Source organism: Balaenoptera borealis, assembly GCF_965194805.1.
Source record: "Balaenoptera borealis genome assembly, chromosome: 19".
Taxonomy (NCBI): Eukaryota; Metazoa; Chordata; class Mammalia; order Artiodactyla; family Balaenopteridae; genus Balaenoptera; species Balaenoptera borealis.
The window spans coordinates 47803237-47831164 of NC_138878.1; the positions used below are offsets into that span (position 1 = coordinate 47803237).

The 27928-nt window shown below is 45.8% G+C and overlaps 1 protein-coding gene across 2 annotated transcripts in view; it reads left to right on the forward strand.

Annotated features, from left to right (window-relative positions):
* VSTM2B (V-set and transmembrane domain containing 2B) overlaps positions 1–27924 on the forward strand; it is a 53304-nt gene extending 25380 nt beyond the window's left edge. For both annotated transcript variants that reach the window (XM_082370089.1, XM_082370090.1), the window contains exon 5: positions 1–27924. In XM_082370089.1, coding sequence (XP_082226215.1) covers positions 1–89 — 89 coding nt within the window. In that variant the 3' untranslated portion in view covers positions 90–27924.
* The last annotated feature ends 4 nt before the right edge of the window (positions 27925–27928 follow it).

The window sequence follows — 27928 nt, forward strand, 5'->3', positions numbered from 1 at the left end:
GCACCGGCCCTAACTACGCCACAGACCCGCTCCTGTCCCTGCTCCTGTTAGCTGTACATAAGTTCCTCCGCCTGCTGGTGGGCCCCTGACAGACGCACTGTCCTGTGCTCCTGAGTGGGCCCACGTGGCTGCCCACTCCCTGGGTGAGGACTGCATCGCCAGACAGACGCAGACAGACTCAGAGAAGCATGACCAAGTCCACGTGGAAAATAAATAAATCATATTTTTGGGGAAGTTACACAAATGTAGACCACCTAAAATAATGCGTCTAGTTTCCAAATAAGATGGAGTTTGGACCATGCAGTATGCATGGGATTTGTGATTTCTCTATTTTAATGTATTTTTCTTTTCTAAACTTTTCCTCCAAGTCTTCATTTTGCACGAACTGTTGAGCAGTTATCTTTAGGATACTACGTAAATATGCTGGGTCAAAGCCTTTCTGACAAAGCAAAATATTTTTAGTAGATTATTGTGTTTAGGAAATTTTTAATTTACTTTTTCCTTTGGGGGCTTTTCTCTTTTTTTTATTAAAGTAAATTATTTCTTTTGAGACATTTTGATTAAAAAAAGATACATCTTATCATAATTAAAATTCACTGTCAATAATATTTATTTTTAAATAAAGATTGGAAACAAGGTCAGACACTTGTTTATAAACTGTATTGTATAATGCTGAATAACAGTTGAATAAAAAACAACTTTGAAATAACCTTTCTACAGACATGTATGAATGTTAAGCCTTGGTGCCCAAAGCAGCCCGAATGCTGAATGCCGTGACCTCATGGTCTTTGATGCCAGCTGCACCCTCAGCTGGCTGCGGCCCAGCCTGGAGGACAGCTCAGGGCACCCGGCCAAGGCCACACTGAGTAGACGGGAGTGCTTGCCCAGCCTCTGCTAGGGACAGGGAACCTCATGGAACCAGGAGTGAAAGGCACGCCCAGCCTGGGTCCTGAAGGAAAGGAGTTCCTGGGAAGAGGTGTGATATAGATCAAGAACCATTCTTTTCCCTTTTGCCTTAACTCTCTGTGCAAATGCATTTGCCCAGTTAGAGATTATGCACCCAGGTGTGATTACTGTTGTTGGACTCACTACTAGTTTGAGGAGAGAATCTGGGGAGAAGGTGGGGCATTCCACGCTCTTTCTTCATGCATCCAGAGATTGCTTTGAGCCTCTGAAATGTGTGTGTTTGGGGCAGTTTACACATGTCTTAAAGAAATAGACAAGCCCTGGGGGCTGTTATTCGTCATTCCATGACAAGATCACATTAAATCGCCAGATTCCATGGATTCGTTCAAAACCTAGCCAGTTTTTAAACAAATGTGCTTGTCACTGATGTTGCTCAGCAAACATTTCTATCTCTTCACTGGCTGGCACGTGATTAGGACTGTGCTTCTTGGTATCCTGCATGGGATACCAAGAAGATGGGGCCATGTCACCAGCTCTGGCCAGCGAGTTGTGAACAGAAGGGGCATGCATGATTTCCAATCCCAGACATTGGTTTGCTAATGCAAGAAGCATTCTTTTCCCCTGATAGGATGAATGGAAGCTTTCAAGACAGTAAATGCTCTGCCAGCCAAGGTCCCAAGTTTCTATGATGGGCAGAGCCTCCTCTGCTGGCCAGCACTGGAAATGCAGCACGATGAGGTATCAACCTTGGCTGTTTCAAGCCACTGAGCTTTGGAGTTGTTTGTTATTGCAGCATAATCCAGCCTACCCCTACTGATTTGGCAAGGTACTGCCATATTTATTTGAGAGGAAAGAGAAAATAAAAGTGAGTTTGGACAATCCCACATGTGCAGAGAGCCCCCGTGTGGAGCTGACATACTGGGATACCTGTGAGAAGACAACCTTGGGCCAGCTGTTTCTGGTGGCTACATTAAGCTGTTTCACATTTCATTTATATTGATCAGCATCAGTTGAGTTGTAAGTTTAATCATTTTGTCTGGTGGGTGGTGATTCTGTCCAGAAGGATCATCTCTGTTTATAGTTAACTCAATACTGCAGCGGGCTGTCATGTTAAATACAGGCCCTCTGTGCTTAAAAAGAAAAAGGAACTTCCTGGAGGCCAGGTTGAATGGAAGCAATGTGTCAGTGATGGGCTGATGTTGTGCCAGATCACTCTAGGGGCCAGGAGCCGGGGAGCCATTTTCCATCACCAAAACCAGATCCCTCTGCATACGTGCAATCAGCCAGGTTCCTGCCTGGAAGCAACTGGTCCTGGCGTGATGCGTGTGGGAAAGAGGAGGCAGGTGTGCTTTGGGGAACTGCTCCCACGGGCTGCCCCTTTTCAGCACAGAGAGGCAGTATCTCGCACCCAGAGGAACAAGCCCTTAAGTCTCTCCTTGGTGATCAAGGACTTCTGGGAAGGAAGTCATGACGGGGCTTGGCAAGTTCCCTAAAGTGGGAGCTTAACTGCCCCCCCATAGATGAAAATGGAAGTCAGACTAAGGAGGAATGAGTGTCCATAGGAGGCAACAGCAAATCCCTCTGACCCTGGGACACCCATGGCCCAGCATCCCTGCTAGTTTAGTGCCCTGGACTCAAAGGAGGGAGAAGTGAAGTGTGCCCCTGCAGATCCACAAAGCAGACAGATGGGGATCTGGGCACATGCTCTCTGGGGTCCTTTATGCCGCCCTCCAAGATAAGGACAAAGACTGAATAGCCTGCATTGAATTTTATGGGATGCATACAAACCAGGAGGGCCAAGCACCACTGAAAAGGGAAAAGGTGGGATTGGACTCACCACCCAAACCACCTTTTCCTTTGGATTTTGGTTCCAGCCCAGGGCAGATAGGGGTCCAAGGACAAGACAATTTATTTCAATTTGGGAAGGACACACTGTGGGTGATTCAGGACCTCTGGTCCCAGCCTGTGAGGACTACCCACTCTGCTTGAAGGGACTGTCAGCATTGCAACCAACACCAAAATGAGGGCGTGGAGGCAGGAGGGAAGAGGAGGGAGGTGATGGCAGGGCAAACTCCACCCCAGCCGGAGGCGGAGCGAGAGGGTGGAGGAGAGCAGTAGGGGAGGTGAGGGGGAGCCAGGCAAGTTGGGGAGCAGCCCCCGAATCTACAGTTGTGACAGCACCTCCTGTTGCTGACCCACATGGGCCCTTCAGACAGCAGGCGGCATTTCAGGGCACTGCCTTGGGGGAGGGACAGGAATTCTCAGTCTGACAGGAGGTGATGTGACCAGAGCCAGTGGCATTCTGAGTTTCGATTCTATCTCCACCCCACAATCTTAGTTACAGCTCTGAGTCAGAACAAAGAGCTCTGTCTGACTGATTCAAGACTGGCCTTGGTTGGAGTACAACAAATCAAGCCATTTGTGAGCTGAGCTTGTAGCTAAGGTGCTTCTTACACAGGCAGGCAGGGGTACCCGTTCTTACTTATCTTTGCATTGCTTCCCCATACAGGCCCACCTCCACATCAGACAACATTGGCATCCATTTTGCCAGGGTTCAGAGGGTGCAACCCCTTCTTTTTCTGGATAACAAGAGGCAAGAAGCTCAGTGCATCTGCTCCCTGTGTCCACGCACGTGCTTGCTTAGCAGTCTGCTGCTCTAAACACTTTCCTTCCAGAGGGAGGAAGGAAAGGGTGCAGCAGCGGAGTGACCCACCCTGTGCACCAGTTCAGCCAACCTGGCTGCGCAGCGATGCAGCTGCCCTGCAGAGCTCCCTGCCTTCCTCAGCCCAGAGGAAACTTTATCTCGTCCCTGGGACTCCAGGGGCCCTAGAATGCATGGAAAACCCCTGTCCTTCAGGAGGGACCCATCCTATTTTGTGGCTGCAGACACAGCACGAGGTAAAGTCTGGAAACAACACTGGCAGTGACCCCTTTTAAATGAGAAAGAGCCATGGAGCACTAAAAATACATTTCAAGTCAGAAAACATGACTTCACGCCAAGTCTAATCTGCCAGCAACTAGCAAAAAAACCAACAAAAATCAGATTTACTCCCTGCATCTAATTTTTTTTTAAGGGGGAAGTGATAAGTGATAACTCTTATCACTAAGTAATACTCTTGGAAGATATAGATGATATGTCTTTTAGATTTTGAAGTCAGGGAGGATATCTTAAATAAGACATCAAAAGTGGTCACTATAAAAGATAAGATGGATCATTTTAACTGCATTATAATTAAGAACATTTCTCAAAAGCCACCGTAAAGAAAGTGGATAGAATTCATGAAATACAACCAACAAAGGATTAGTATCAAGCATGTATAAAGAACTCCTAGAAATCAATAAAAAAGCACAAATAATACAATGGGAAATTAGACAGGAGACATGAACCACCATATCATGGAAGAGAAAATACAGCCAGAAAATACATAAAAAGGTGTTCAGCCTCAAAGTGATAAGAGAAATGTGAATCAAAGCCACAATGATTATGCCCACTCAATTATCAACAATTTAAAAAGTTTGACAGTACCAAGTGTTAGAGAGGATGTGGATCACAAGATCTCTTACTCATTGATTGTAGGAGGGTAAATTGGTCTAACGTCACTGGAAAACACTTTGGCACTAATTCTTTTTTTTTTTTTAATTTTATTTATTTATTTATTTATCCATTCATGGCTGTGTTGGGTCTTCGTTTCTGTGCGAGGGCTCTCTCTAGTTGCGGCAAGTGGGGGCCACTCTTCATCGCGGTGCGCGGGCCTCTCACTATCGCGGCCTCTCTTGTTGCGGAGCACAGGCTCCAGACGCGCAGGCTCAGCAATTGTGGCTCACGGGCCTAGTTGCTCCACGGCATGTGGGATCCTCCCAGACCAGGGCTCGAACCCGTGTCCCCTGCATTGGCAGGCAGATTCTCAACCACTGCGCCACCAGGGAAGCCCTTGGCACTAATTCTTAAAACTGAACATCCACATACCTTGTGGCCCAGGAGTTCCACTCCTAAGTGGCAAAAACTCTTTCTCAGGTTTATAGGCTCAGGGAAGATATAAACAAAAGTGCACGGCAGACCCAGTCACATAACCTGGAAACAGACAAGTCCCCACAGGCAGGAGAATGGCTGAATCTGCTGTAGAACACGCTGATGGCATACTACACAAGAGCCAAAGTGGATGAACTACATCTCAGCATCTATTAGTTGAAAAAAATAAGTTACAAAAGATTACATATAGTATAATACCCTTTTTATAAAGTTAAAATCCAGCTAAAACCAAGAGATAAAGAATCTAAAAAGGAAAGTAAGGGAGTGATGAATATGGATAGCTTGGTGGAGGAAGGCAGGAAGGGGGTAGGGGAGAGAGGAGCCCACAGGTGGATGTAGCTGATTCTCATGATCCTAGTTTTCGAATTGAGGGGTGGGGTAGGGAACTTACTGTATTATTTTGAATGAACGAATGATGCCATACAGGAATCAATGGTGAGAGCCTACCATAAGCAAGGACATATCATAAACAAGGACAGACCTTCTGTGCAGGTGAAATTAAAAACAAAAGAAGCAAAAAAGACTGAGACCTATCCGGGATTTATATTAAAACCAAAAACAAAATAACTTTCCCTTTCCAAGCCCCCAAGACAAATGCACATCTTAATCTCCCACCCAGAGGTTGCAAACTGGCAGTTTGTGGGCCACACAAGGATGTTTGGCCTGCACAAGGATTTTTATTATTACTTTACAATATTGGGAACTCCCATGTAAAAATCAAATTTCTGGCTTCTCTTGAAAATAATCATAACATGTGGCCACATGGGGCCCACATTCCCACATGGTGAATGTGTGGGTGCCAAGCAGTATCTGTCCCCTACAAAAGGACAGTCTCCCCACTTCACTACAAGCTCTACCACTCCCCATCACCTTACCCAGCCTGCTGTATGCAGATACACAGTCTGTGAGCACCTGCAGGAAAATGAGTATGCACCCAGGTCCTTTGCCATCTCCATCCCACCTCTCCCCTCAGCAGCCTCTGACAGCTGCGGTCACTTACAGGACCAGAAAGCAGCCATTCAGAATGCTCCTCAAAGAGGCTGAAGCAAGAGAAGGTCCAGGGCTCACCAGAATCCCATTCCCAAAGCAGGTAAATGGATGTTTTCAAGTACCATGTATCCAGTTTTTTATTTAAGCACACAGCAAAGTTCAATTGGATTGCAGATAACCTGAGTTTTCTTTTCCTTGCAAATGCTAATTTTTCTGTGCCTTTTGGTTTTAGTAAATTATAGTATACAGAATTTTCCATTTTGCTTTGGAAGGTCTGTCGTGTGTCTGCAACACAATCTACCAACATACTTTATGTAACTAATTCGGTTTGCAGCTGAACAGATTCCTGCTCCTTGAACACCAAAAGCCTTGGTCTTGTTATTCCATCTCCCTCCACTCACCCAGCTCTAAGCGCTTCCACGGTGAAAGTTTGATCCCTCCACCACCTCCTCCCACAGCTTCCCCGAACTGGGCCCTCACAGATCATCGGTGCTTTTTTTTTTTTTTTTTTCCCACTTCAAAGCACTCCTTCCAGAGGCATCAATCTCATGATTTTATTCTCAAAATATTTTTGCAACAGTTCTTTGGGATTAGCCATCATGGAGACTATCAGAATAATTTTTTTAGGCTCTGAAGGCCCTTCCCAAAGAGAAGTTCTAAAACGATTTTGGGCAGTAACCACTTCTTTGAAATATGTACTGAACATTCTTAAGGCAGAGCACAGTCACTTTTCAGAACGTTAATTCCCATAAAATGGAATGTCAGTTTTACACAGAAGGCTCCCCTTTATCAGCAAAAACTGATTCCATTTGACTGATTAATTGTCCTTAGAACTGTCAAGGCTTCCAGACTAGAGGTGATGGCTGGGGAGGGGGCGGCCACGCAGTGTTGTGATGTGGGCACTCCTGGACTGGGGAAGCCAGGAGATTACAAATGCACAAATAATTAATTCAAATCAATACAACGAGGGGTTCAGGCTGAGAGACATTCAATTATATTGTTCAAAGAGAAGATGCTCATCTTTCGCTAGTCTGCTCCATGCTGCAAATGATAGAACATTTTTAATTTGTACGGCAGGGATGTTAATCTTTTGCCGTGTAATCCAGTCCTTGGGGCACACCATGAATATGTGGCACTGAGTGCATGAGGCTCCCTGAGGAGGGCACTCAATCAAGCCAGCGCTGGCTTCCCTGCCTGTCTCTTTATCTCAATCTCTCAACACTCAGGAAATATACGATAAGCTAATAGATAATGGATGACGGATGGATGGATGAATGGATGGATGGATGGATGGATGGATGGATAGATATGGAGGCAGAGATAGAGATAGAAATTTTCAAAAATTATCAGACACAAAACTCCCCAACCATAAACAGTTTATGACTTCCAGATTTTGCCCGATCCAGTAGCACAAATAAATCCCAGAGGAATTATTCACATCCCAAAAGGAATCACTTTAGAATTCCTTTAAGTAGCAAGCTCCTGTAGCATATTTAAAATAGGATTTGAATCCCAACTTTATTACACAGAGAAAGTGAAGCACACTGCAAATATTAGGTTTGGAAGGTTATATATCAAGGTGTTAAAAGTTTATGTCTCCATGGTGGGTGGGATGATGTATAATTTAATGCCTGACTGTGAGGTTCAACTTTTCTGTGATGAACATTTATTACTTCTGTAATAAGATAAAAGCAATAAAATATTTTTAATTAAAGAAAAGACAATTTCACACACACACACAAAGGAAGATTCAATTATGAAGGTGTAACTTCCCAGTGGTTTTCAGAAGAACGTTTACTCTATGGAGAGGCTCTGCAGGAATGTAATTTTTCTCACACCTGGCTCCTTGGTGGCTGAGGGTGGAGCAGATAGCTGAGGCAGGGAGCCTGAGGTACACCTGGGGTGGGTGATCTACCACACCTGCCACCGCCAAAAATGGATCTGTTTGGCCTAAGCAGGGGAGAGGTGGCAACCAGGACTCAGAGGAAGGGGAGTTTAGGGATGTGGGGTATCCTGGGGGCCAGGGACCCACAAGGTCTGCAGGGCCTGGACATTAGCTACTTGTATTCGTTCAACAAACACATTGATTATTATTCTGTAAACTGCCCCATATAGCAGAAAGAGATGACTACGGAAGGATTCACCCCCACCCCATAAAGGAGCTGGTGGTCCAGCAGGAGGGATAACACATCCACAGTTAATTGGAATTTAAGTTGGACCATGATAAGCACAGAAATGGGGTAGAAAGGGGCCCCGAGGGAGGAATAATTATTTGTGAGGAGGTGTGGGGGAGGGATAGCAAGGACTCATCAAATGTTAGTGGAATTGAATTGAAGTGGCATTTGAGCTGAGACTTATGGGACCTCCCTCCCTCTCCCCAGTGCTTGGAGAGTCCTATTAGACCAGACACAGCTGGATTTCCCCTACCACCAGAGCTGCTGTCATTTGGGCAAAACTCAGTGCTTTTTCACAAATGGCTGTCACCAGAAGTAGAGGCCTTATTACATCTTTTTCCGAGGTGTGTTGAGATATGGAAACAAGAACCAGTGAGTCTCAGGGTGTCTGAGCAAAAGGCAGCCACGTGGGAGTCTCAGAGCCCACTCATGAACACGGGTCAGCACACGGCTGTGACAGGCAGCAGGTGCAGAGTTGAGTCAGGCACAGGGAGTGGGACCCGTCCTGAGCCATTCCAAGCAGGCGGTGTCTGGGAGAGACAGTGCTGCGCCGCGTGAATCAGAGGGCACCTATAATGATGGAGACAGATGTGGGGGAAGCCAGGCACACCACAAATCAAAAATAACAAGGAAAACTCCAGTCAAATAAGACTGAAGAAACGTCAGCTCTTCTGCTCTCAGCTTTGCCAGAGCTGGTCAGTCTGTGCACAGAGACTCACCTGGGAAAACAGAAACATGAGCCACGTGGAAATTTTGCAAATGAATAGGCAGATCCGGGTCCAAAGGATGTATTTGTTGCCTTTGTAGAAAACTAAAATCAGTCAAATAAATGAGAAATTTGCCATTTCCCTCCTAAATTTTATAAGATAGGGACTAAGAAAATGATCTATCAGGCAGGAAATATTTCAGCAGTTGGTTTTTATTTATGAAAGAGCTGCACGGTGTTTGGCATGCTACAGTGTGCGTTTTCTACAAAATAGAAATCGTAGAAAGAAGTCCATAAAACCGGGGAGAAAATTCAGAGATTTTTGTCCTTGCTTGTTACTATAAATAAGTTCTCAATTTCCCAATTTATGCCGTTGGTAAAGATTAAAAGGGAAGTTTCGCTGGAAGATCATTTGCAAATACCACTTGAGGTGATAATTTCAGCCATTCCAATTTGGGGGCATCTACTACGTTCCCACATTTGGGTTACTTAGGCACAGAGGGGATGGAGATGTGACTGTCAGTGTGTCCTGACTGTGGCGGGTACTTTCTGGGTCACATAGGACTTTGCCTCGGCCCTCTCCGACTTCACGCAGCTGTGGTGGATGCTTCCAGACAATGACTGAGGCCCCACCTCAAGGTGCAGCCTGTGCTCTCTGCTTTCCTACCAAGGGCTTCCTCTAAGCCGTGGAACCTGGTTCCATCAAGAGCAGACACAGTAGAAGCACACCGGGGGTGGGCAGTGCCCTGGAGGATCCCATGGGTGAATGCCCCTGCCTCACCATCCTCAGGTGGATCATTCTGGAAAGCATTCTGCCTGCTTCTCAGTGTACAGCCAAGCTATGCATTGTCAAACACATCTGTTTGTCTTCTCTACCAGCTGGCTCCCTTTGCTCAGGGCCCTGCAGCTGGTGAAAGTACACCTGTTATACATCCACTTACCCAAGGAGAAGTTGTATCCCCGCCCCCTGTCTCTCTTTCTCTCTCTCACACACACACACACACACACACACACACCAGTCCTATTCCAAATTCCCAGAGAAGGGCTCTGATTGGCAAATCTTAGGTCAGATGACCAGCCTTAATCTAATTGAATGTGACAAGGAGCTGGGGTCATGGCATCCAGTATGGCTGCCAACCCTACCCTATTCTGCTGGTGAGGGAACAGGGTGCCACTGTGATCTGCTAAGATATTACAATGGATCCATTATTTCTGTGCTTCTCACACTTCTCTGTGCCACAAGCCACTGGAGAATCTTGTTAAAATGCAGGTCTGGGGTAACAGGTGGTGCTGATGTGAGCGCACAGTCCATACTTTGCATAGCCAAGGAGGACACACTCAGCCCTCTTCAGTCTCACTAAGTAAGGGCCCACCCTCCCCACACCCAACAACAGAAATCTCTTTGCTAAATAGCAAAGGCAGAAAGGAAGACTTCTTACTGTTGAGATATGATAAGGAGTGAATTGTCAATGACATTTTGATGGGCCTTGTTTTTACACAGGGACATTTAACTCAGCCTACAAACCAAACCATTAAACTTATAGCCAAGTAATTACTTTTACCAAGTAATGATCAAATCAGATCACATCAGACCCCAGGCCTGAGCCTTACCCCATAATCTGCCAGGGATCGTGATGGGAACATCACTGATTAATTAAAAGCGTGATTTTACATTTCAACATAGCACTTTCGGTGTAGTCACATCAACTGGCCAAGTCAAAGTGGTCTGTCTGCTTCATCTGTCCCCTTTACCCAGCCCCTGGAGTGTTCTCAGCTGTCTATCCTGGCCCCAGCCTCTGGTAAATCTCATTCCCCTACAGCCCCCCTTGCCTCCATCTGCATCTGTTCTATCCTGCCCTGTCTGTGGCCTCAGTGACAACCAGTACCAGGTGCTCCTATTTCACCTGCTCTTCTTGGCTGTGGCCACATGCCCCTCACAGCCCTTCCCTTCTTTTTTTTTTTTTTTTTTTTTTTCCCTTCCCTTCTTAATAGCCAGTCAGGAGATGGCTAAGTTCTCTGGCCAAACCACCATGAGGTAGAGGGGGTGCCCATGTAGGGCAGCAACACAATCTCAGTGGAGAGGCTACCACCCGAATGCTGCAGAGCCCGTCTGTAAGGCTCCACAGGGGCCGGGGGGGACCACCTGGCACTGTGCTCCATGGGTGAGGCTGCAGGAGCAGCGCGGCCTTGACCCCTATTACTCAGCATTTCACATGCCCCTGTACCCCACCTTTTTGTCCAAACTCTTACATACCTCTCTTCTAGGAAAAGCCACCAAAGGCAAGTTTCCCAGTTCATAGAGTTTAATCTTTTGTAAGCCTGGCACCAGAGCCAGGAGTTTTCTTCTCAGTAACCACACCCAAGAGTAGCCCACACCTCCATTAAGAAAGCCATTTCTGAGAAGGGAACCCTGTACTCCCCCAGGGAAACCCTCTTCCCAGTTCAGCAGCTTGGTCAGGACTGGGTCAACTGCAAGTAACAGAAAAACAACTCATGTGATGAAAAGTGCAGGCATGACCTAGGGTGAAACACCATTACCAGGCCCTATTCTCCCTCCATCTCCCAGCTCTGCCTTCCTTGAGGCTCACGTGGGTCCTGGGCAGGCCCCTCTCCATGTGGTAACTCCTGTGGCTCCCAGCCTGCATCTCACTGCTTTAGCAACCTGTGGAAAGAGACCACCTCTTTCCTTAAAACTCCAGCAAAAATCCTGGGGTTGCCTCTCATTGGTCTAGGTTGGGTTATATGCCAAACCTAGAGCCAACCACGGTGGCCAGGAAGATGTAGCATTCTCACTGGCCAACATGAGTTATAAGCCTCTCACGAGAGCTGAGGACAGAGGGTGGGAGAAGAATGTTCCTGAAGGGGAAGTTGAGGGACTGCTCCAGAAGAAGGCAAGCACATTATAAGTTGGCTAAAGCAACTAGACCTCTGGGGACAATGCATAAGTTCTTATAATTGTAATTATTTTACATAATGTTATATAAGCCATTATCCAGCATGCCCAAGAAATAGCAGGTCATGGATAATCCTATATTTCTGGTTAATATGTTGGGACCACACACACAACATCCCCAGATTACTGAATGTCTTAGTTTGAGTCACCCCAGATTCAGCTACTGGGATAAAGATGTGAGCAAGAGTAGTTTGTTTGGGAGATCATGAAATATCTATAGGGGAGAGGGAAAGTGAAACAGGGAAGGAAGGCTGTCGATAAAGGGTATGTTACCAGGCCAGTTACCATGATGGGAGATTGAAACTAATCCCACTGGGGAACTCTGGAAGCCAGCAAGTCACACCTGAGAGTTATCCCACCCAAGGAATGAGGGAGCTGCGAGTTTCAGACACCAACTCCTGCTGTTGTTGAGAACTGCTCCCAGAGCTCTTCTGGCTTACAGTGCCCAGTGACAAAGGAGTCCTCTGGGAAAGAGATGCAGGTGCTGGCTGTTGGAAACGAGGCTCACATGCACTAAAGTGAGAAGGGTAACAGGACATGGGCAGGGAACCAACAACATCCGCGATTTCCAAAGGCTGACTAGACTGAACTACATTGTTTTGGAGGTACTAAAGTCACTTGAGAATGTTTCAATTCCTCCAGGCCTGTAATAGAAATACCATGTACCACTGTATCAGGCCCTTTACAAAAACATAGTTAGTAGAGATTTTTCATAGGTAGAATGTTGAGTAAAGTCACTTTATGAGCTTTAAAAGTTAGAAACGTCTTCCTGAATAGTGATACATTTTTCCTCTTTGATATTATTCTAAGAATTTCAAAACATTTTATAAATAACATGGTCTCTAAGCCACCCCAAGAAGGAAAAACTGAATTTCAAGGTTTTTTCTAAAGTCAATTTCTTTTTTTAAAAGATCCAAACTGGTTGCATAATCTTCTGGAGACAATGTAACTGACAGATTGATTTTTGCACTTTTAACTCAATTGTTCTGATTTTTGATGAGATGTCACCATAACAGATATAGAATTTAGCCTCTCGCAGGCTACCTTGGCCAGTCCCCAGAGCTGGGCCCCAAGTGTCTTCATCCCAAAGAGGTAAAAACTGGAGTTTAAAGAAGGAACACTTTGCTCCCAAAAAGTCCAAGCCGAGGGTTTGATCATGACACCTAAGAATCTTCCCAGCTGTAGGCCATTAACCCACGTGCACAGGGCACTTTACCATTTAAAAGGCCTGTGACTTGTGAGGTGGGAAGGACATGGACTGTGAGTTCCACTCCACAGACTCATCCAGGCAAGGGAGTTACCAGGGTCGATGGAAGAAGTAGGAACCAAACTCGACTCTAAACCCATCCAATCCTGGCATATGGTTCTTTCCAACTACACCATGGGGCCCCAGATGTTTGGTTTCCCAAGCGTTAGTAAAATTATTAGATTGAATCATCCAAAGTTGCCATTCTTATTGGTCAAATGATGAAATAAAGGCAAATTTGCCATTTTTATAGGTCAAAACAGTCAAATATTAGCAATTTCACATGATTCGACTGAATACAAAACAATCTGGGTAACTGACTTTAGTAAGCAAGAACATTGGGAAAAAAACTCCATTTCAAATAGGTAAGACTATTTTAACCAAAAATATAGGAAGGTTTCTGTCTCACAATGCCAGACATGAAGCACTCGTTGTGCTGTCTGCACTGCGCTCATCAGACGAGCTTTGGGAGCCAGGGACCCACATCACTCTGGAGTCTCCAGGGCTGACTTTCTCCACCTTGACAAAGAATGCCAGGGAAGCCCATCCTGGGGCCACTGCCATGGAAAGTGCCACATGCTCACTGCCTGGGGCCACTGCTCTGTGCTCCAGGCATAAAGCTCTGCTTTTATGGCCCCTCCTCCATTGCACTGACTCAGCACCGCCCTCCCCCACCTCCCCAGGAGAGGGAAGAGGGTAGAAAGTACAAGGTAACTGTCATCGGGTCCCCAGGCACTGCATGGCAAAGCATCAGAGGGGCTGCACAAGTGGCAAGAGACATGATCTGCCTGTGGAACCACCCCCACTGTACGGTGGCGACAAGCAAAGTGGACACCACGAGGGCGAGACCCCGATGCATCTCACAGCAGAAAGCTGCTGGCTGAACAGAAGTGATGACTCATAAAACCCACAACTGTTTTGAGACAAATTCCTTTTTACGTAAAAAAAAAAAGAAGAAAAAGAAAAAGAGAATTATGTCTGTTTATTCTTTCTCAGCACTGAGCTCAATATTTAAATGAAGCATTTTTATGAACGAGCCCCACAGATCATCATCTCTGCTGCATTAGTTCTAATTGCAGTATTGCTTAATTGCAAAGCAATAGAGTGTGTAATTTGGGAGCTGTAATGCCTGGGGGGCCAAGAATGATTTAACTGTTCATGCAAAGTCCAGAGTTGGCAACACTGTCCTGAGGACAGCACTGAGAGTCCAGCATCTCTCTCCAGCCGTCTCATTGGACAGTTCAGCTCTCTCCACATCAGGGAGGTGGCAGAGAACAAAGATCCCTTGGACCGTACCTCATGCTACCCTTGCAGCAGAACCTCATGAAGGGATGCAAAGTTTAGGAACAGTGTGTCCACTGTACGCCTGCTGCTGGGCTGTGTGAGCACCTGGGATGCACAGATGAATGTGGCTTAGTTCCTGTCTGCAGGAGAGCCAGTCCAGTGAGGGAAAACAGACATGTCAACAGAGCCACTCAGTGATGGAGATGAGCTGAGGAGGTTTCTTCACAAAGAGAAGCCTAGACCTGAGTCTCCAAAAGAAAAAGTTAGGTAAATAAGGAGCTATGAGACTGAGTAGGTGCTCACCAGTTCTTGCTTCTCTTGGGTGCAATTGATTTGTTGAAAATATGCTGCTGAAGATGCTAGCAAGGAGGTAGGGGGGAAGCAGGATAGAGAAGGGAAGAAGGCAAACAAGAATGTGATTGATGTGACTGCACATGAAAGTCCCAGACTCAGCCTGACCCATGGGAAGCTCTGGAGCATAAATGACATCTTGGAGTTTGACCTGCCTTAAGGCAAAAATGCTGGTCTTTTCTTCTCCCACAGCAGTCAGTCATGTCTCATGTCACACAATATTCTCTACATATACGGGAGGAGGCTCTGGTAAACAAGAGCAGCCCACAGAAGGTTGCAGGTGCCATCTGTAAGCAGAAAACAGACAGATGCTCAGGGATAGGTGCATGGAGTTGATGAAAGTGACCCAAGAGGATCAAGGTGGGCCAACACCCAGTCTGTAACATGAAGTGACTCTACTATGGCAACGAGATGTGGATGGAAGGAGATTTGCCAAATCCAGCCTGGCCATAAAACTCCAGACACAATTAGCCATTTATCTGCTTCCTTTCCAGTTTGTGCAAGTACTCCAACTTTGTTCATCCTTTTAAGAATTATTTTAGCTATTTTAGGACCTTTGCAATTCCATACAAACTTTAAAATTAGCATGTTGGTTTCTTAAAAAAAACTTCCGGAATCTTGATTGAATTTTTGACCATGTTGAATCTATAGGATCAAGTTGGAGAGAATTAACATCTTAACAATACTGAGTCTTCTGATCCATGAACATGGTATATCTCTCCCCATTTATGTAGGTCTCTTAATTTCTCTCAGCAGTGTTTTGTAGGTTTCAGTTTACAGGCTTTGCACTTTTTTTGCCAATCTCTAGATGTTTCAAAATTTTAATGCTAATGTAAATTATATTATTTTAAATTTAAATTTATGATTATTGCTAGTATATAGGAATACAATGTACTTGCTAGAAGTGAATAGAAATGAAGAGAAGTGCATAGAAATAATAAGAATGGACGTCCCTGTCTTGTTACTGATCTTACAGGGAAAGCACTTTGTCTTTCACCATTAAGTATGATGTTAGCAGAAGGTTTTTCATAGAAACCCATTATCAGGTTGAGCAAATGTCTTTTATTCAGTTTACTGAGGATTTTTATCATGTTTGTTTGTGGATTTTATCAAATTATTTTCTACATCTATTGAGATGATTATATGATTTTCCTTTTTAGTCTGTTTAAGGTCAATTACACTGATTTATTTTCAAATGTTAAACTGCTTGCATTCCTTAGATAAGCTCCACTTGGTCATGATGTATTCGTTATGTTTTGTTGGATCCAATTTGCTAACATTTTGTTAAGAATTTTTGCATCTATGTTCATGGGAAATCTTAACTGCAGTCCCCTTTTCTTGTATTGTCTTTTTCTGGGTTTGAAATTAAAAGTAATGTTGGCCTTACAGAATGAATTGGGAAGTGTTCCCTCGACTTCATTTTCTAGAAGAGTTTGGATAGAATTGATATTATTTCTTCCCTAAATGATTGGTACAATACCCCACTAAAGTCATCAAGGCCTGGAGTTTATTTTGTGGGGAGGTTTTTAGCTACAAACTTAATTTCTTTAATAGATATAAGGCTCTTTGGGTTATCTACTTTTTTTCTTGAGTAAGCTTTGGTAATTTGTATCTTTCAAGAAATTTGTCCATTTTATCTATATTGTGGAATACTGAGTATTTTTCCACTCTGGCCACTGGGAACATGACCTATTCTGGGCCTGTATCAGTTCCAGAGATTGTTCTACCTGCTTCTTCCTGGTGCTTCTTCCAGTGGCCTCAAGTACTTTCCTCACATTCACACACTGACCAATACTCAACTAAAGACTTGAGTAGAATCTGCAAATTTCCAGGGCCCTCTATCATGCTCTCTCCATCTCTTCTCTGGTATTCTTCCTGTAAATTCTAGCTACTTTGCCTCCCTGAATCCTCCACTCAGCCTTTCAACTCAGGGAAACCACTGGGCTCTGTGTGGACTCCGTCTCCCTGGAAACCCACTCCAGGCAGGAAGCTCAGGCAATCCGGCCTCACCTCATTTGTCTCCCTTCTCTCATAGATCACTGCCCTGTGCTGCCTTTTATTCAATGGCTGAGAGCAGTTGTTACATCATTTTGTCTGGTTTTTTTTTTTTTAGTTGTTTTTGATAAGTCCAGTCCTTTCGCTCTGTCATGGTCAGAGGCAGAAGTCCACTTTGGACATTTTGAAATTGAGGTTCCTGCAGAATACCCAACTGCAGATATCTACCCAACAGTTGTAAGTAATGGGAGAGGTTGGGACCAGAGATAAATATTCGGGAGCAAGTGCATAGAGCTAGTAACTAAAACCATGAGTGCCACTGGAGAGAGTCTGTAGCAGAGGAAGGACAGCATCTTAAAGGCAAAACCCACAGAGGCAGGAACACAAAGGAGACCGTGAAGTAGAGAAGTGGAAGAAAGAGAGAACTAGAAGAAAACTCATCAGAGAATGAGGTCGTGGAACTCAGGGCTTGGAGAGTTTCAAGTAACTGAAGGGCTCCAAATATCCAATGCCCCAGAGACCTACACACAGGCACATACACAGAAGGGCATACACAGGCACAAAGCCACCCATGCCTTGAGTACATTCTGTGCTGTGGTTTTGTGTATGCTGTTTCCACTGATTTTGCCAATATGGCAAACTGGTCCCCTTTACCAGAGAAGATTGCAGTGGGGGTGAGTGAATGAGATGGGAGGAAGTGGTATAGACCATATTTTCAAGAAGCTTGGCTGACAAGGGAAAGAGATTAGTAGCTAGAGGATGGCAGGACCAAGGCCAGGGTAGAGGACACTTTCTGCTCAGTATCCAAGTCTTCAATCTGTGCATGGGGGAAAAGGCAATTAACAGGTAGAACCTGAGAGGTGGAAGAGAGGATAATTGATGGAGCAAGATCCCAGATGATGGGAAGGAGAAAGGAGGGAAGAATGGGTACCAAAGCAATGAAGGTTGAAGACTAGAGAGAGAGCAAGTCTGCAATCCAAGTACCACTCTCCCTGTTTGCCAAAAGAGGTTGACAAGACACAGACAGGTCACATGCTAGACTATGACAGCCTGACCACAAACCTCAGATTTGTTTCTACCAGCCCAAGCCTACAATTCTGAGACCTGTCCTCAAGGCTGGTGGCAGATGTCCCATAAATGCATGGATACAGTGGACATCCGTGCATGGTGCTCAAGACCACAGTTTAGGACTACCTTGGGTCACTCAAATGGTGTGACACACAGACACTAAAGAAATCCATTCTCCACAGCACCTGTACCTGAAGCATCAGGTTCCATGTAGGAGAGGTGGACCCACCTGATCTCTAAGAAGTAAAAGTGTTATCATATTGACCAAATATGGCAATCCAAACTGGTTCAAGCCAAAACAGAATATATGGGCTGGATTTGGCTGCAGCTGGGTCCAGAGCACAAAAGCATTAAGGCCTGGCCTCTTCTTGCTGTCTCTCAGGTCTGCCTGATGCACAGGTGGCTACACATGGTGGTGAGCCCATGGCAGCAGGTCCACCAGCTCAACAAAAGTACCGGAGTTGAGTACTTTTCGAACTGGCCTGGCCTGGATCATATGCTCATTGGAACAAATCGCCAGGGCCAGAGGGACTAAATGGGCTGGTTGGGTGAGCCCAGGATGGACTCACCCTCATTGGATGCACATGGGCTAAGAGCAAAGAACAAGTAAGTTATTCCTAGGAGGGAGGTGCATGCTGGGAGGTATAAATAACTAGTGTCACCTACAACTAGAAATCTGAAGGGGCTTACTCCAAGGTGTCAGCTCTGGAGGGACTGCTCCAGAAATGGAAAACACAGACACAAGGAGCCATGGCCTACGCGTGCATCTGTGATGGAATGTAGTCCTCGTAGGATATGTGTGAGAAGGAGAAAGAGTAAGCCACAAGCTTGGAAAACAACAATGTCATTCTGGAAACACTGCATTTTTCAGATTGTGCATCATGTACGCTTAGAAAACAGTGTTCATTAGCTTCTCCTCAACCTTGGAGCCTGCTGCCTCTTTCATTTCACTTCAAATGAACCCATAATCCCATCTCGAGAATTGAACTGAAACTAATTCCTCTATTAAATAAACTTCATTTGGGGGCTGACTGCCATGGATCTTGGGAGAAAACGCATCTTGCTTTTGCAGAGACCAATCTAGGTCAGCAATGCAAAAGCTTCCTTTTTAGAGAGGTGAACCTCAGCTTAGATGAAGGGCCGAGGAAGCTTCCACACTGACGGTGCAAAGTGAAGAAGAGGGAGTAATCACATGGGAGCCAGCTCAGGGGGCAAACGGAGTGCACAGCCACCTGTTGCTTCCCCTGTGCCCTGCCAGGAGAGCCCTCTGAAGCAGGGGCATCTGTGTTCCCGAGCAGGCACCAGCAACACCTCCAGGGCAGACTCAGAGCTCTCCCCACTGGCGGGGACCTGAGGCAGAGGTTCCAAAAGTAGTCCCTGCAGAGGCTGTCAGTTTGATCAGGAGTAAGAGTAGACAGGGATGAACCAAACACTTAAAAATGGTTAAAATGGTAAATTGTATGGTATGCATATTTTACCATTAAAGTAAATAAATAAAAGAGAAAAAAATAGATAGGGAAATTGAGGGTTTGGTTCTCCAGTCCCGATGCCTCTTCAGGCAGGAGACAGCCCTGTGACAGCCAGCCCCCCAAATAGTCCCTAATGACCCCTGTCTCCTGGTATTGAGTAGTACTGGCTTGTGCAATCAGTTCATTGCAGAAATGATGATGTCCTTGGAGGGTAGGTCATAAAAGATACTTCGGCCTCTGCCTTGCTCTCTCTTGCATCATTCACTCTGGGAGAAGCCAGCTGCCATTTTGTGAAGAGACTCAAACAGCAAGTGGAAAGGCACACACAGCGAGGAAGCAGGGACCCCCACCCATATCCATGTGAGCCCTCCTGGGAGCAGGTCCTCCAACCCGAGTCAGGCCTTCAGATTACCGAAGCCCTGGCTGACATCTGTACTGCAAGATGAGAAACCGTGAGCTAGAACTCCTCAGTTAAGCCACTCCCAAATTCCTGACCCACAGAAACTGAGATCATAGATGTTCTTTTAAGTCACTCAGTTTGGGGTACTCTGTTATGCAGTATTAAGTAATATAACTCCACTTCCAGTTGCAGGCTAACAAGTCTTGTCTCCTTGCTATCTGTCTCATGTTTGCAGGACTTGCTCTCCCTCAGTGCCACGACCCCTCCCTGCTGGATGGACACTTCTGGAGGGCAGGGACCAGGGTGTCATTAATGCCCTCTGCCTCTCTACATCCCCAAGCCCCCTGTGCACTGTAAATGCTCAATAAACATGTACTAGATTAACTTAAATTTCTTTCTGTAGGGGAGAAACCTCGCGAGCATAGTGTTTCCTTCTCCCAGCAATCCCTTTCCGTAGCTCAAAATGAGAAATGCAGCTGTTTAATTAACAGAAAACATCTGAACCCAACAAGTCAGATCTCAACAAATTGGATGTGATTCAGGGGCTGCATCTTGCAGAGACAACAGCTGCTTGCAAAAGAATCCACAAGTCAATGCAATCAATTTCAGGAAATTGTGTCCAACCAGCAACCTCAATACCCCAAGGAGGACCTCACTGCAGCACAGATCAGCAGCACACGCCTGCTTAACCATCCCTGCCAAGTCACAGGCTTCAAACAGCCCATCAATAAGGACTTAACACGTTCCCACCACCACCTGTCACTCCACCAAGGTGGCAACGCAGAGCCCTTGGGAGAGATGTTGGGAGACAGTTCCTCATGGGCCTCTCACATTTCTGCACATCTGGTGACAAGAGACCCTTGAATTCCAGGTTTTACCCTGCTGGTTCTTGGGCAGGAAAATTACATATGTCTTCAGCCATTGAAGAGTGTCACTGAGAGCATAGGAAAGTGTTTTGATAAAGGGTCATTGATTGATTGGGTTGGGTTTTTTTTTCCCCCAAGATATACAGAAATCTCTTAAGAAAAACGTTAAATTCCTTGGATCTTTTTTCTTAGCAGGAGTTAAGTAAGAGTCTACAGGGCAGAGCGGGGAGGAAACCTGGTGTGCCCAAGCAGAACTAGAGAAAAGTGCCCGTGACTGTGAGCCCACTGAAGTCTCCAGGACACCTGCCTGGAGGGGTTAATCAAATTTGCCCAACCTCCAAAACAAAGAGACTACTGACCAAATCACCATGTTCCTCTGCAGACACGGTAGTTTGAACCTCTTTGAGCAGTATCTTAGTCTGCTCGGGCTGCCACACAAAATACCATAGACTTGGTGGCTTAAACAACAGAAATCTTCTCACAGTTCTGGAGGCTGCAAGTCCATAATCAAGGTGTCTCCATGGTTGGGTTCTGGTGAGGACCCTCTTCCTTGGCTTCTAACTGTGTCCTCACATGGCAGCAAGAGAGGGAGCAAGCTCTCCAGTGTCTCTGCTCATAAGGGCACTAACCCCATCATGAGAGCCTCATCTAAACCCAACTACCTCCCAAAGTCCCCATCTCCAAATACCCTCACACTGGGGATCAGGGCTTTGACATATGAATGGGGCGGCAGGGGGTATCAGGGGTGTGGAATTCAGTCCATCACAGGCAGCCTTAGGTCCTGATCCCCAAGAGCTCCCAGGACACCCTCACAACTACTGATTCATCCTACAGCACTCCTGGACCCCTCAAGCCCAGGGAACCTTGAAAACCACTTGTCACTGGGTGGGGAATAGCAACATTATCTACAGTAGGTGGCTGGTTATTCCATTTTTTAAATCTCAAGGGAGCAGGAACCCTCCTCATCTTCTCTCAACCACTCAGTGTACCCTGATGGTCAGATTGGTCAAATCATCTGAAGACATTCCCTTTTGTTTTCATCTAAACCCAATTTCCTGACTTTTTGGTCTCACTAAAAAAAAAAACAAAACACTTGGTTATTCTAACAATAATTTCTGCTTAAAACCCCTCTAAATTGTTTTAAAGTCAAATAGGCAGTTGCAAGAAGGAAATGTGAAGGCCCCCCCATGCCCAGGAGTTGTAAGACAGTCTGCCATTATAATTCAACCTCAGGCAAAAGCAGTAAAGAGGTGAGATGTCACAGGAAAGGAACCTACTCAACTTAGTGTCTGAGAATCCAGAAACTTCAGCAAAAACCAGGGCCTAGAAAAGCTACCGTAGCAAAGGCCAGGCTGGACTAGAGTCTTCGAGTCAACTGGGCCCGCCGTCTATGGCAGTTCCCCCTCCGTCACAGGGTAGCACAGTCACTCCATAGCAGAGGCTTTGACACTTGAGATTCCCAGAACCCCGGGGAGACAATGACTCCTGATCCCCTTCCTGGCCAGCTGTCTAGAAACGTTGCACCTTCACTCACACGATAACAAGCATTTCTCACGAAGGTGAAAATAACTCGGGCCCACCTTCAAGACCAAAACACAAAAAAAATGACATTAAAAAAAAGCGATAGGTCAACACTCAAACTAAAACCCTAGAAGCCTTGACACAGTTGTCATCTTTCACAGTAAAGTTTTCTCACAACGGTTACAAGATATGGGGCTTAGAAAATAAAACATGTGCTGGAGGGGAAGAAAGAAGAGGCTCATATCTGGCATAGAAGGAACAAAGGCTTTCCTAAGCTCTGCTATGTCATTTGTCCTTCTCAGCACTAGAGGATTGGAATGGACTTTCAACTTGTCTTCAGAGTCCACCTACCATTTTATTATCTGAAGAATAGGTTGGTAAAATCATATCTGGACACCCTTCAAGGGCGTGGTTTCCAGGTCCCACCTGGTGATACACTAAACAGGTTTATCCCTTCCAGTTAGCACCTGATGCGCGTATTGATGTACTGAAAATTAACATCGTTGATATTCAACCAAGAACATGGTCAACAAGGCATAATTTCTTCTGATCAACGCTGCTGATCAGTGACCTAATAAAAGGGGGTAAAGAGGAAGGGCTTCCTTGGCATCAGAGTGAATTTATGTGCCTCCCATGCAGCACTTATATACCTCAGGACTGTTCTCTGCTCTGGATTCTGCCTTAATAACAGATGACTTTTCAAGCCCAATGAGAAATTTGTGCTGTGTGTTTCCAAGGAAATCATGTGTGTCTCCAGGAGGGAGAAGAAGTCAGCACCTCCTGAAGCAACCAGCCTCGGGGCAAACAGAGCTTCATGCCTGCCACTGCTGGGTAAAGCAGAGTGGCCCACTGTACAAAAGAGGCAGGCACTGCTGGCCCCCACACCTGCCCCTGAGTAGTCTTTGCATACCAGTAACCAGAACCTCCATGGAGAGGAGGCCAGGGATTCATAAAGAAGGAAAACAATTGACTTCTCCCCAGTTACATCCAAGTGAGATAAAGTCAAGCTCTCAAAACGTTCATCAGGGGCTTCCCTGGTGGTGCAGTGGTTAAGAATCCACCTGCCAAATGCAGGGGACACGGGTTTGAGCCCTGGTCTGGGAAGATCCTACATGCCACGGAGCAACTAAGCCCATGCGCCACAACTACTGAGCCCGCGTGCCACAGCTACTGAAGCCCGCGCTCCTAGAGCCTGTGCTCTGCAACAAGAGAAGCCACCACAATGAGAAGCCCGTGCACCACAACGAAGAGTAGCCCCTCTCGCTGCAACTAGAGAAAGCCCACGCACAGCAATGAAGACCCAACACAGACAAAAATAAATAAATTAAATAAAATAAAAAAACAAGAACAAAAACACTCATCAGATGATATTCTAGGTCCAGGTTTTCACTGTGAAGATAAATGGGCAAATCAATCGTGTGGTCAGTCCCAAGTCTCCCCACTTTTTAGCTCCTCTCTATGCCCTCGCCTCCCACCCCATTCCGACTCCTCAGTAATGGCTCAGCTGCCCCTAGAGGAGTTCACCTAGTCACCTGGCAGGGTTAGCCTCAATAGGGATATTTGCATTTCAAAATAAAACTCTTGAGAAAGCAATGCTCTGCCTAAAAGAATGACTCTCCATTGTTGGAATTCCAGGCACTCTGGTTCCCTGGGGGCAGGAGCTTGTTTGTTATCACACTGTTGGGGGTAGAAGGGTGGTATTTTATGGTGCCCCTGGAATCACACTGCTTAGGAAGCCACCTCTTCGGCCTAAGCATGAGATGGCCCCTCTCTGTGCCTTTCAGTTGATTTCAGACATTCAGTCATTCATGCATGCCTCCTTCCACAAATGCTCTCAAGTGCCTCGTCCAAGCACTGTGGATGCACGAGATCCTGACATGCCTGTCGGCCTCTCCTCCACAAGCGCTGGCTGTCCCTTGATAAGAAGGAGGGAAAGTTGTAATCAAGTGGTTCCTAACCCAGATGTCATGAATAAATGTCACCAGATAATTTCTAACGTAAAAAATAAATTGGGGGCTTCCCTGGTGGCGCAGTGGTTAAGAATCCGCCTGCCAATGCAGGAGTCACGGGTTTGAGCCCTGGTCTGGGAAGATCCCACATGCCTCCGAGCAACTAAGCCCATGTGCCACAACTACTGAGCCCGTGCTCTAGAGCCTGTGAGCCACAACTACTGAGCCCGCGTGCTACAACTACTGAAGCCCACGCACCTAGAGCTCGTGCTACGCAACAAGAGAAGTCACTGCAATGAGAAGCCCACACACTGCAATGAAGAGTAGTCCCCGCTCGCCGCAACTAGAGAAAGCCCAGGTGCAGCAATGAAGACCCAACACAGACAAAAAAAAAAAAAATTGGTAGCAATTTTGCTAAGTAACTTCGGCTCCCTTTGTCTCAATTTCTACCTCTATAAACACAGAAAAGGACACTTTTCACATGAAATTCATGAGCTCATGTCTATACATCACTGCCCAGTGTCATATTATTTGCTCCTCAGGTAGGAGTGTCTCTTTCCATGGTAATAACAAGGTCACTGGGCAGACAATCATTTCATAATAAAAGGAAAAAGGGACACCTCCAAAAACAAACCCGACAGGAGTGGTACTGCATCCCTCACCTTCCTCTAGGCAGCGCAGTCGGGAACAGGCCACAATCCACCGCAAATCCTGCCAGCAGAACCGCTCCTTGCCTCCTCTCCTTACACCTCGTTAATGAGCCATCAATTTCAGAATGTCACTGACAATCGCACCGCTTCCACAGGGTCTCATAACTTCTCTCTCCTTTAAACTTCTATCTTATTTAAACCACTTGACTCTGTACTGTCCGTTCTGGCAGAGAAGGTGTTGATCAAAATCAACTGTTTACAGAGAAATAATCCTAGCTTCTGGATGTCGGTGCTTTGTAGTACCACAGGCTGCAGTTCTTTGAAGTGGCCGGTAAACCGGATTTTTAACGGGCTTGGAGGGAAATACCTCCAAGACTTGAGGAAGAAGCGCCAGGCCACTGATTCAATCCTTGTGTTAGGCTGCCATCTAGTGACAGATGGGATATCTGCTGTGGACCGTGGGCAGCTTTTACCTCCAACATCCTAAGTTGGGGGAGAGGGGGAGTAAACCTATAAATAATAAATGCCAATACAACCTGTCATAGTCCAAATGGCCAGATTAATATTCAAGCCATTCTTCTTCAAACATCAAGAAACATCATTATATAGGAAAAGAGATTTCAAAGCAGACTCAATCGTTGTCAAAAATCTGAAGTATGCCCTATCATTGGCACCTCCAGCCACCCCCTCCCTCAGGTTCTCCCAACAGCCAACCCAGTGTCAGATGGACTGAGGCCCTCCTCTTGACTCCTATGCGCAAAGCGTGGGGGCCTCCCTCACAGCCATCAATGCTCCAAAAGCAAAGGTCAGCAGGCTTTCAGGTGTGTGTTGGAGATGTATCCACCATCACTACATTTAGCTCCTGGGGGTCCCCACTGAATCCAAAGACCTGAGACAGAGGAGCCACTCCACGCTCACAAAGAGGGCTGCAGCCCCCCCACCCCCAAGTCCTGACTGCTCTGAAGACCAGCACCGTGGATAAAGTGGGGCCTGGTCACCAATACTGCACTGACAGGCAGAGATGGAGCCTCATGAATGTGGGTACTGAGAAGATGGAAAACAATTGAGAGTCCAGCCTAAACGTGGAGCCACTCTCCCATTGGCAAGCTCCGCGTCCCAACTTTTCTGATGCCTGAGGCTGCTCAGAGGGCTTCTGGCCAAGTAAAGTGGCCCTCAGGACCCAGAGCACACAGAGAACCTTTCCAGGACCTGACCCCTCTAGCACTGGGTCATACAAGAGCTGCAGGGAGGCTGGTAAGAGTCCCCAGGGTTCCCTCAAGCAAGACACAAGGGCCTAGAGAGGTCTCAGGGCTTATGGGAGATAAATATTTACCAGATGATTTAAAAAGAAGGGGGTGTGTGGTCTGGGAACGTATTCTCAGTAGTTATGAAAATGTTAAGTTTGAACATGCAGGCAATCACAATTGCCATCACAGGGAACAATGAAAGTCTTTTTCAGCTCAGAATTTCCACATCTCAGCTGAAATTCTTCATCTTTACACCCATTTTGTCCCTCTTTTTCTCTAAGCTCTTTGATGTATTTATTGTATAATGGTATTTTAAAGGCTTGTCTTTCAGTTCAAACAGCTGGGTCATCTACAGTCCTGTGGTAGTGACCATTCTTTTCTCTCAATTACGGTCACAGTTCCTGCTTCTTTGCATGTCATATATACTGTTGCTTTTTTTTTTTTCACATCTTAAGCTGTATGGTGTGTATTAAAGAACAGAAAAGAAGAGAGAAGACTATCTGTCCCCTACCTCCCACAGGGCTTTGACTCAAACAATACAAAACCAGGCCTCTTCACTTTTCAGCCCATCCCAATTCCAGTTTGGGGTGATTTTATATCAGCTCCTTCTCCCTCCCACTTTCCCATATTTTGGACCAGAATGGACTCACACATATGTAAACACACAGCTCTTTGGCCAGAAGCCAACGACTGCTTCCCCAAAGTTGAGCACAGGGCAGAACAGGTGAGGAGAAATAGGAGCTGCACGCACACATGCCTCATGAAGCCTGCAGTGATTTCCCTGTAAATCCTTCAAGTGTCTCAAGAATTACCCCATAAATCCAGTGGAGACCTCTTAGGACCCCAAAGAGCCTCCTGTGCATTCAGATACTCCACCATGAAAACCAAAACCAAGTGTTTCTCAGTGGGTTCAGCTTAGAGTGAAACTTCTTTAGGGAACTGGGCAAATCTATTAGAGTTATATTTTAGACCTTGGGGATCAAGGTAGCCTTGAAGTGTGACTTCTGGATGTTGACTGAGAAACCTGGCTTTCAGATACTGCTATTTGACCACACATGCCAAGTGTGTTGCCAATAGCAACAGTCCTTGCTATTCAGAATCCTAAATGGTCGGTCTTAAACTGACTTAGAGCACAGTGCCGCCTCTTGACCGGAATGGATTGATATGGCATCCTCCCGTAAACATCAGTCCTTTGCTTCTTGTAGCCAGAGCACCCAACTACCCAGCGGGAGAGGGTTTGCCTGGCAGAAATGTCCAATGTCAGTGCTAGTACCTTACTGCCTAGTCTCTTCATTCTGTCAGAATGGACAGAGGGCACTATTAAGCCTGAGGAATGACTGCTGGTGCCAGTGCGTCCAGGTCCCCACCACCACCACCACCACCATTCCCAGCTCCCCTTGTCAGTATACCACCTCTGGACCAGGGTATAGACCAAAGGTAAAGCAGGGCCAGGGAAGTTCATAATTTTGAGCCTGAGGGACTGTTCCAGCTTTGTAAGGATTAAGATAATGATGGCTATCATCTCTCAAACCGTGCTGTCTATGCCAGGCCATTTGAACATGGGCATCATTGCACTGGATGCTCAAAGGCGCCCTAGGAAGCAGGTACTGTTGTCAACCCATTATAGACAAGGCCTTCCTGCTGTAGAAAAGCAGCACAGACAGCCCTTATCCCTCTTTAATCACTTAAACACAGAAGAAAGAAACATTTACATATATATATGTGTGTGTATATATCTACGTATATACACATATATATGTGTATATATATATAATATATACAATAACATGCTGACTTTAACTTGGAGGATTACAACTTTCATTGAAAACAAAGCTTTCCATGTTCTCATTGCAGGTGTGCTGGTATTTCTTCAGGATCATTACCTTTTCTTACACTTAAAGGAATGGCAGAAAATCTACTAGAAATAATGTTTTTCTTTAATCCAAAAGTGGAGGAAAGGGAGTGCAGAAAAAATATTTTTCCACTGTATTGTTAGAGGCATTAGATAAAGGATTTCTACGGATTTAGTTGTGTTTATTTATATGGAGGTCCTAATTTTCATAGATATGCACTTATTTAATAGTTGAGGCTTAATTTTTTCACTTTACATATAAAACTTTTCT